At 41.1% G+C, this 10733-nt stretch overlaps 1 protein-coding gene across 1 annotated transcript in view; it reads right to left on the reverse strand.

Annotated features, from left to right (window-relative positions):
* Window positions 1–1996: 1996 nt before the first annotated feature.
* The window catches only part of LOC101847739 (tubulin polyglutamylase TTLL11-like), a 21428-nt gene continuing 12691 nt past the window's right edge, over window positions 1997–10733 (reverse strand). The window contains exons 4-9 of the mRNA XM_013084687.2: window positions 10107–10313; window positions 7648–7839; window positions 7056–7267; window positions 5715–5966; window positions 4775–4875; window positions 1997–2382 (exon numbers count right to left, since the gene is read on the reverse strand). Of these exons, the coding sequence (XP_012940141.1) occupies window positions 2207–2382; window positions 4775–4875; window positions 5715–5966; window positions 7056–7267; window positions 7648–7839; window positions 10107–10313 (1140 nt within the window). The 3' untranslated portion in view covers window positions 1997–2206. The remainder of the gene's footprint in view (window positions 2383–4774; window positions 4876–5714; window positions 5967–7055; window positions 7268–7647; window positions 7840–10106; window positions 10314–10733) is intronic.

Below are 10733 nucleotides of genomic sequence, written 5' to 3' on the forward strand. Positions count from 1 at the left end.
ATGCTCATACTGTTTCGGAACAACAAAAGGGGAACTGTTGCTTTTTCTTTGCTCATTCTTATTATCGTCATTTTCCCTCTAGTTCTTTCGTATGTTTGTCACTCTCTTGTGAACTGCTATTTCCGGGGTGCCTTGATAGTCGAAGCAGACTTTGTGCTGTTGAAGCTAGAGAGAAGAGCAGAGTAAGCATGATTCCCTGTTTGGACTTCTCCGTTGACATCCCCCCCCCCCCCCCTTGGCGCTCGTACGGCCGGAAATGTAGTACATGGTACTTTTTAGTCAGTGGGTTTTTTTAAGATCGAGCTCGGAAAGAAGGGGAGCGGCATGCAGAGTGAAAGAAAGAAAGAGAAGGGTTTTTTTTTTTTACCCAGAAGAATGAAAAAGGGAAAAGGGGGAGGAGGGGCAGGGAGAGACGTGTAAAGAAAAGGAGAGTAAAGAGGGGAGGGGGAGAAAAAGAAATAGAGAGGGAAATAGAGAGGGGGGGAGAGAAAGAGAACGTTGGGGGGGGGGGGGGGGCGGATACCTGAGTCAAAAAAGGGGAAAGCAAAGAAAGGAAAAGATGTAGATCTATTGCTTATTTATTTTCAAATTGCTCTTTTAACAGAATAGCCAATTGCTTCGCAGTGCGAATTTGAGAACTTTCTTTGTTATTTTAAAATTCTAAGAAACACACTTCTGCCATCCTGCTAAATGACTGACACAATATTAACTCAACGTGGAGCATGAAAAAATCAGTAAAAAGAGTACGGGTAAAGTACAGCATTACAGCCTTTATTACCATAATAATATATCGCCCAGTGGCATGTATCAAGATTATACCACAGAAGAATTAACTACACATTATCTCAAAATAATAGATTTAAAACAAGTATTGTGTAAATGCAGTTCAGCTGAGTCAAACACAGTTTAGAGAGAAAGGGAACCGAAAGAAAAAAATACAGGTTCGAAAGGAAAAGTCATCCTCGAGATTTTTTTAGCTTGGAGAAAGAGGAGATAAATTAATTCAATGCATAATCCCTGTACCTGACAGTAACTCTGTGGATTTTTTCAGTCTAAAGTAACTGACTCTAATGACATACTGTTTTGTTGTTGTTTGTTTGTTTGTTTGCTTTCTTGATGGGCTCAGTCTAAGACTGTAGATAACATCATAGATACATCGTTCGTAGTTTCCAATGGAAGAGTGGAGAAAGAGGGAAGAAAAAGACAGGATATTGAGTAGTTGATCAATAATCAGTCTGAGGAACTGTGTTTTGTGACTCTGGACAGAATAAAACTAATAAATACATTTTATTATAACAGTGTTGGTAAAATGGTATGATGGGAGAAAATCGTATCCGCACCAAGAAACAAATTAAACAAACTTTAAAACATTTTGTGTTGATATACGTTGGACAATGGAACTTGACTTTGAAAAGGCAGTGAAAATTTCACTGTTTTAAAGGTCTGTTTGTTTTTAGTTTAATTTTATTTCCAAGCAGAGACCGTGGTTATAATAAGGCACAATCTGTTTTCCCTGTTCATCGGGTGTACTTCGAGCTTCACAAGTTGCAACTCCTTCGAGAGTACCGCTTCATCACGGCAAAACTCTTTGTCTTGGACAGCTTATTGTAGGACGTTTGAGAAAAATTAGGTGGATACTTAGATACACATGCACACACACACACACACACACACACACACACACACACACACACACACACATACACACATACAGACACATATGCACACACACACACACACACACACACACACACACACACACACACACACACACACGCTCGGGCGCGCGCGCACACCTTTAGAGGGAGAAAGATGGGTGGATTGGAGTGAGTGAGAGGAAAGTAGGGAGAATAGGAACGGGGACAGCGGGAGAATATTATGAAAATTGAGAGAGAGAGAGAGAGAGAGAGAGAGAGAGAGAGAGAGAGAGAGAGAGAGGGGGGGGGGAGAGAGAGATATCAACTAAGAGGAAAATGAGTGAGAGAGTGAGGGAGTGAGTGAGTCAGTCAGTCAGTGAGAAGTGGAGAGAGAAGAGAGAGGACTAAGTCGTGGCTTTCGTAATCCATTATCAAGGCTTATTTATCTTTGACGTTTGAACGTGCGTTTTTCAACAACTACATGAGATATCATGGAAAGAAGTGCTATGAAACTGCTTAGTGTTGATTTTCAAAACCTCAGAAAACATTTATCAATTTTGCCGAACGTCTTAACGGTCTGGGGTGAATGATCCATTGGAGAATGTGCCCGTTTTGAGTCCCGGAAGACCCAACAATCGTTCGCAGTTCTCTGCAAAGCTGGACAACTGTTCTGCACTGGAAAGGCTTGGATATTCAGCAGCAGCCACCTCGGTACAGGCGGAGACGAAGGCGAAGAAGCTGAGACCTGGAGAGAAGAACGACTGGGTGAGATTGGGAAGAGGAAAGGGGGGGGGGGGGGGGCAGGAGTAGATGGGCGGTTTGGGCGGGATTCAGCCCTGGAGTTGGCAGATGGAGAAGGAAGAGTTGCTTCCTCTCAAAACTACGAGGGAAGACATGAAAATATAACCGTGGGTGCACGGTTTAGAAAAGGTCTAATGGCCCTTTAAATATTGTAAAGTAAGGTATTTATATAAAAGCCTTTTGTAAAGAAGGCAACATCTCTGAGTCAAGTAAAGCCTTTAAAACTTCACAAACATCAAAATTTAAACATTCCGAACGTGGGGTTGCGAAGCAGGATCATTCGCATTATGAACCAAATGGATACTAACCTACCTGGCAGTGCTATATTACATGACTACGGTCGTGGGCTACACAATAACTTAAAACATAAATAAGTGCAAAACATGAGTCAAAGAATATATCGCAATACCCAGTTATAGCTTGTCCACCTTCGTCTGACTGCGTTAAAAAAATTCTAGCTCATTTATTAATTTAAGTATATCCTCGAAAATTTGCAGGCCAGCGACCAAACGAAAATAAATATCTTATTTTAAAATCTTGATCCAATAATAAAAAAGTTTTTCTTTAATTACTCACCCCGTCACTTGAATCGTGTTTCTTAAGCGTATGGTAGAGTGTGGTTTTGAGGAACATATGCCAACTTTTTAAGGTTTAGGTGTAGGCTGTAAATCCCATATTAATTGTTCGACCTGCTTAAGGCTTACTTCAAAAGAACACATGACGGAACCTTAGTTTACAGTGACCTTTATGAATGGGCTTTTAGATTGTTGATCATCCAAAGATCGGAGAAGATTAAACAGATCAATTTCATTTTATCTTATTTTAACCGCGGTCAGGCGAAAGTGAACAAGCTATAACTTCTTTGCTATAACTAACTTGAAACATATTGAAAGTTCAATCAATACTTTAATGAAGCACGGTGTCGGCGATCTGGTCCTTGTTCTATTCGTGTGGTTGCAATAATATTGCAAGAAGTTAAATAAAGACTTCCTGTGTGAGCTATTGGTAGTGGGGTACGCATCACAAACTAACGCTTTCAATTTAAAACGAACAAAAAACTGGCGTTGCCCGCTTCACCGCCAGGCACGATACCTGAATTATGGAACAGGTCTGAGAGTAAAAGTCTATACCATTAATTTGTTTCGTAAATCTCCGTTTATAGACATATAAAGTCACTGTTCGCTACTTTATTGTTGGATTTTAAAAGTTTGGTAACGTTGTTTTCTCCTCTCAACCGATAGCACAATATCTGTCAATAGTATCGACCCCTCAACATATGCAACAAGGGGGGGGGGGGGGGGGGGGGGACGATACTGACAGTTGGGAATGGGTCGTATGGTAAAAAGACGGGGGAGGGGGTTGAGGGTCCGGGGAATGCAGGGGAGCTGATTTGGCTCAGATAGGGGATAAACTGATGGTAGTGGGGATGAGTTGAGGGGGTAGAAATAAGAGTGTCAGAAGTAAATGAAGTTGATTCACTTTTTCTCTATTCAACCAACCCCAAATGTATGTGGGTATAGACAGAATATAATATGGTTCATCGCTCAACCGATTATGTTCCTCGCGCAGACCAAACGGTATTATCGAATGAATAGAGTTTCTTGGGTTGAATGTTTGAAGATGGCGTCGGTGGCCAAGTGGTTAGGCTACCGGACTCGTAATCATGAGGTTGCGGGTTCGGGGGTTCGAGCCGCGGGCCCGACGTTGCGTCCTTAGGAAAGGCACTTTACAGGAATGTTCCTCACTTCACCCAGGTGGGAATAGTACCCGGCAATAGAGAGCGAAAGATCTTGTCAGTATGTTAGCGTTTTAGCGCCTATAAATGGCCGCTTGCACTGTATGCTTCCCAGGAAGTTGAGGTTGTATTAGAATGCTCTCGGATCTGCTGGGGTAATAGTATAGATTTTGAAGCGCTTTGAGCTTGCTGTTAAGCGGGGATTTGCACTATACAAATGCTATCTATTATTAGATGTTAAATCCCCTGCCGTCACAAAGCCAATAATTTAAAGCTATTTCCACCCTGCCTGTTAGGACCAACACGAACCTTGAAACGGGAAGGAGAGTAAGCATTCCACCCTGAAAGCCGATATCAAGGTAATAGTTTCCATCTCTCCTACACAAATCGAGTGTGTTTGTGGGGGGGGGGGGGGGGGGGGTTGCTTTACCGTGGATCCCCGCTAGTCGGATCCTGCGCCTCCTAGATGACTAATTTATGCGGAAATATGAATGAAAAGACATCAAATTTTACAGTGTTTATAATAGAAGTAAGAAAACATATATAAAAAACAAGCCATCAGAATTTGCCAAAAATTTTCTTTAAAAATGAAGTCTCTTACCAGACGTTCCTTTAGGATTCAGGTGGAGATTGGCTTGTTCAGTGGCGCAGAAGAACTTATCGACTTCTGAACTACTCATATTCTTGTCCAACTGACATTTCCTGAGTAATAAAAAAAAAATGGAAAAACCAAACGTTTGTCAGACATTATTCAAAAGCTCATATAAAAAAACCTGTAGAAGTAATAATAATACAAGCATATTGAATGATCGCACGAATGGGTACTGCCAAATAAAGTTTAACAATATTAAAAAAGAGTATGTGTGTGTGTTTGTGAGTGTGTTTTATGTGTGTGTTTGTGTGCGTGCGTGTGAGTGTGTAAATGTGTGTGTATATGTGTGTGTGTGCGCGCGCGCGTGTGTATGTGTGTGTGTGTGTGCGCGCGTGTGTGTGTGTATGTTTTATGTGTGTGTTTGTGTGCGTGCGTGTGCGTGTGTATGTGTGTGTATGTGTGTGTGTGTGTGTGTGTGTGTGTGTGTGTGTGCGTGTGTGTGTGCGTGTGTGTGTGCGCGCAAGCGCACGTACGTACTATAAACTTGTTACATTGGACATTTTACAACAAGAGTGGATACAATTCTCTTCGGTTCCTGTGAGTATCTGTGGGGAACTTGTGCATGGAAACTCGCCGTTTTTGGAGGCCACTCAAACTATCATGGCTGTCTCTTTTACCAATCAGAGCCAAGCGACGTTGTCAAGGAATAGACTTTTTCTAGGTTGCAAATACTGTGCGGTACAACTTTTTGTATTCTAACCTAACCATTCATTGGGACAAGGGAAGACATCAGAGATCGGCACCTGTGTTGTCAAGCGTAAGTTCGATCCCCGCTTGGAAAGATCAATTTACCAGGAACACTCTCAGTAGTGAATGGTTCGTCAGTCTCATTTAACTAAACAAAATACGCAAGTTGAAGGCTGTAAAGGTAACGAGAACGACAGCATACTTCACAAAGTCTTTGAATTCAGATCGGCTCATGTACGCGGAACCTGTCGACGGCACGGAGGCGATGAAGATCTCAGCAATTCTCTCCAGTGTCCTACACGGCTGCAGTCGCTTGCCGTACAACTTGGGCACCAGCTGGATCAGACTGCTTTTGTCTTCTCCTTCCTCATTTTTCTCCACTTCCACGTTGTCTGGGGTGTAAGGTCCTGTCACCTTCTTGTCTGTATCTCCCTGCTGTGGCTGTGGCCTCCTCCTGGAGAAAAAAAAGTAAATACATGGAGATTCGCCTGAGTTGGGTCGTTTCGAGTTGTACAGAGTTGTGTTTTTCCAGTCACTGGTTTTGGTTTTTGTAGATTGAACTTCCGCTTTCGGAGAGTGACAGCAATGGTCATTATCAAATCGTGAGGAGAGACTTTTAGTTATGACAGGTTTCACAGATAAACATGATACTGGTAGAGAAATTCTTGAGCTTTCTATGGTGATACGTTATCTTCAGAACAGTTCGAGACGCAACTACTCCATTTTAAATTTAGGCAACGTCAGTTAAGCACATTAATAGAAACCTCTCAAGTTTAAGAGACGACAGTAAAAGTAATAGAAAAAGTTGCACGCCTAAAAGTAATTCAAAGCCGAAATCTGTGTATGACTTATGCAATCAGAGAAAATAATATGTTTAGCCATCCAACCATTTGCAAGTCCTGGTCGCCATTTATCTCATTATAAAGCATTGGTTTTCGTTGAAAGCTACGCTTCTACATGTTTCCAATTCAAAGGCATTTATCACACCATTTGAAATATTATTCCTCAAAATGTCAATGAAAGTTACTGCATTCCTTTAAACGTATAATCTCAATTTTGGGACTCGCATAGGTTTTAACTTAAAATAATTATGCTCAACTCTGTCAAATAGTTAGGTGTTTCACATATAAACTAACTGTGACATGAAGAGGATTAGTTAGGTTTTTATCTATCAGGATCAGTAAAAAATGTGAAAAAATTAAATTCTGCCTAGGTTTTCCAAGCTGTGCAAATAATGTTGTAATTTTTTTCCTTCTCGTTTTCCTCAACACCACCGCTTTGTTCTAACCTACAAACGTTTTTCACATACATATCGCATTATCTTATTCTTCTTCCATGTTTATCCCATAAAAGAGACCAAATATTGATGATCTGGTCATCTTTTAAAAATGCCTCCAAAAAAGGCAAATCGAAAACATTTTTGCGATTATCCATCCTGTTTGTCTCTCTTAACTTTGTTCTCCAAACCATAGCCGCCCGCTTCTTATATAACCTTATTATAGTGTTGATGGAGGCGTTTAGCCTGTATCGTTTTATTTCACACCTTGGTCTTGAATATCTGCCCTTGGGTGTAACGAGCAGCATCGTGTCTCTGAGCAGCTTCCTTCTCATGTTAAAACTCTTCACAGCGAACGCTTTCTCCATCTTTCCAGTGGGACGCATCACTGTGTCAAAAACTCTGATGCTCGGGTTGTGGTTCACCTCAAGAAGCACCGGCTCCAAGTTGTCTCGTAGGAGAATGTCGAAACCCACAATCTGTATGTATGAGAAAAGGCGAATGGATTGGCTTTATAGAGCCGTGAAGGTCATTGGTACACATGCATTCGAAGGTTTATCCTCGAATTAGAATAACACAAAAACAAAAATAAACGGAAAATCAGTTATCCTGGTGGAACTTAAAAGACACTAACAGCTGCCAGGATTCTTATTCAATTTGTGTGAAAGATCTCTACTCCTCATAATTACTGTTTAATCAACCAACTGATGCGCGAAGAACAGCTTGTAAGACTGCGAACAGTGAGAAAAGACTGAATATGAAACGAATTAACAAGCGTGGGTATACCAAAACAAGCAGACAGAAACAGTAAAGAAATATAGTCTATCAATAGCTCCCTCTAACCACCAGCTTTGCTCACATGGAAGCACGTAGGTCCATTCTGGTCATCTGGAATGGCGGCGTGGTAGTCAACCAGCATCTGTGGCGCCATTGCCGTAAGCGTCTTAGCAACAAGTAGCTCAATGTTCTGCCACAACAGCTTGGTGTCGTAGCCCTCCTTCTCTAGCGTTTTCAACACAGAGGTGACCAAGCGTTGGCTACCCTCGTTGTCCTGGGACGGTGATGGGGGTTGGAGGAAAGTGAAATGGTGAAAAAGTTAGGGTGTGGCTATTTGTACATTTAATGGCTCAGGATGATTTATAACAGAAATTGCTTTTAAACAAATAGATGCAGTATCATTTAGACATCTCAAACAGTGTTGTATTTTATGCTTTATTTTTACTGGTAGCCAATACAGCTCTTTCAGAATAGGCGCTGCGTGCTCTGATTTCTTCTGTTTCGTTGCCAATTATGCATGTTGATTTTGAAGGACTATCAATATGCCTTCGTTACAAAAGTTCTGTTTCACACATTTTCAAAGAACAATAAATCACTTAAGATTCACCACAGCGGAACTAAATTCGGCATAAGCGACTTTTATTCCATTTTGGTCTTGAAATTCATTTGTCAGTTTCATCATAGTTTATTCAAGGTAGAGAACGGTATTCACACTGACTCTTGCAACAATTAAATAAAATTTTGCTCAATATTGGGTGCGGCCCTTTCCGACTTGATTTACTGCTACGCAATACCCGTTCATAGACTAAATCAATGTCTTAAATGTTGCTTGAGGGATCCATTGCTGTTTTTAATTAATCCGGTCAATGTCATCCCAGAGATGATCTGTTGGTTTAATGTCTGTTGGTCTTATAGGCCCGTTTAATACAGTCATTTGATGAGTTTGGAAGACATTTGAGTGATCATGGGCACATGTGATTGCGTGTTGTCATATTGGCGAATTCCATCCTGCCATGCCATGTAGGATAGTACATGGGGGCATAGAATTTCTTCCCAATACCGTCGTCCTGCAAGGTGGTCTTGAATTGCGACCAAATGAATGCGATGGGCATTTTCGGAAAATATTTCGTCTTTTGGGTGGTATATGGTTTTGTTGCACACATTTTCAAAGAACAATAAATCAATATCTGAGAGATTGTGAAAGTGCTACTTTTGCTTAGAGAGTAGTTGGGTGTACCTTAGCAGAATATTTCTGTGATAAGTTTTTACTTCTTAAAATGGGTTAACGATGTGCTGTGCATTGAATTTTGAGTAAATCCATCATGATAGCTGTGGGAAAGTAGCGTTGTACAACAAAAGGACTGTTTATTGGCGGGTGTAAACCGAAAATGCAACACGATTACGTTCATCTTGACACAGAATGAGAGTGTTGAAATGCCGACTATTAAATGTGTTTTTGTGCCCTGATCATGTGGTTAATAAGAGCAGAAAATAACGCTATAAGATCCTTCGTGTATGAACCTGTAATGAATCGTTACTTTCGGCACTCTACGTGGGGTCTAAACCAGGACACACTTTTGAGGAACAGCACGATACAATAAAATGTATACCCCCACAAATTAGGTAAATATAGAATGCACGATTCAAAATGTTGAAAGTGCTATAGTAGAATTAAAGGAGAGTATCCACGAGGTCAAAAAACGTGTAGATGAGACCGACAACTGACGTGATATTCTTCAGCTGGACATTGAGGAAAAACATTAAATTATAACTCAACGCCAGAAGAAAAGTCTGAGTGAGATTGAAGTGCAGATCAAGTTGCCGCGATAACGTCATATTTCATGGCATAGAGGAGAAAAGAGCCAAAGTTTTCTCAAAAATGAGGAAAGTGATCTTTTTAAACATAATAGTGTCCTATAGATTCTGAAAAGAGAAGGTTTGCATACCCATACAACGTTTGAGTGCACAAGCCAGGAGCCAGAAACAAAAAGGGGCGTATTATTGAAGTACGTCTCGCACATTTTGTGGACAAATTGGAAGTCTTCAGGGAGAGACAAAATCTTGGCAAAATAAAAATCAGTGTCTCCAACGAGTAGAACTTTAAAGCATGTCGAAGAACTGAACAAAGTCAGAGACAAAGACCAGATAAGATATTATTAAAATGGGTATTTTGTCGCCATTGGGCTCATCCTGCACTACCCACGAAACGCCGGTAACAAAGGGAGAGCAGCGCAAGCAAACGGGATAACCTCGAGAACTCAACAAGGTCAGTCTGTGGCGAGATCGGAGTTCGACCGACCATTTTAGAACAAGAATGTAAACAGAAGTACGGAAAAAACAAGTATCCACAATAACTACTCAACATTTTCCTCTTCTATCAATGTAAGAAATTAAAAACCTGAATTCGTTGTTGAACAAGACATTGTATCAACGTCAGTGATTCAAAGGAGAATGCTGTTGCGCCCAAATTTGGAAATATCTGTAATTAAATGGGGTTAGAAACTTATTTATGGAACAGACTTCGTACAGTATTTTTGTTACCTCATCGCACAGCACGTAACTCTGGCTTTTGGCGTTGACCATGAAGTTTGTCAGGTGCATTGTGGTCATGTGGATATTCTCTGCTGTAGGTTTTGTGTAGGGCACTGTGGCCAAGCGGACCTGTCCCTCGTCACAGATGTAGAACTCGAGGGGAGAGACGGACCGAATGACGGCATGGATACGAAGGTCAAACTTGAAACTGGGGAATGAGAGATGTAAGTGTTAAAAATGTAGCATCGAACCCAGGACTTCGATATTGGGAGGCGAGTGTTTTATCAAGAAGTACAACAAGCTGACTTCAGTGGTGATGATGAAGATAGCAGTTTTTATGATGATTAGAGGGAGGAGGAGGAGGAGGAGGAGAAGGAGGGAGAGGAAGAGGACGTTGGGAAGAAAAGGGGGGAAATTATAAAGATGATAAATATATGCAGCAGCAATAATAGTAACATTAACAATGCCACCAACAAACAAAACGATTGAAACAAAAAGAGCAACGGTAACAAAGACAACAACAAAAAGTCAAAGGCGACCGCTGCGACAAAAAGAAGCATATGTCACTGTCAACAAAAACGGTAACAATTTTTGCGAGACTGCTGTCGTCACGGGAACATAAACACCAAAAGCACG

Source organism: Aplysia californica, unplaced genomic scaffold, assembly GCF_000002075.1.
Source record: "Aplysia californica isolate F4 #8 unplaced genomic scaffold, AplCal3.0 scaffold00309, whole genome shotgun sequence".
NCBI classification, from domain to species: Eukaryota; Metazoa; Mollusca; class Gastropoda; order Aplysiida; family Aplysiidae; genus Aplysia; species Aplysia californica.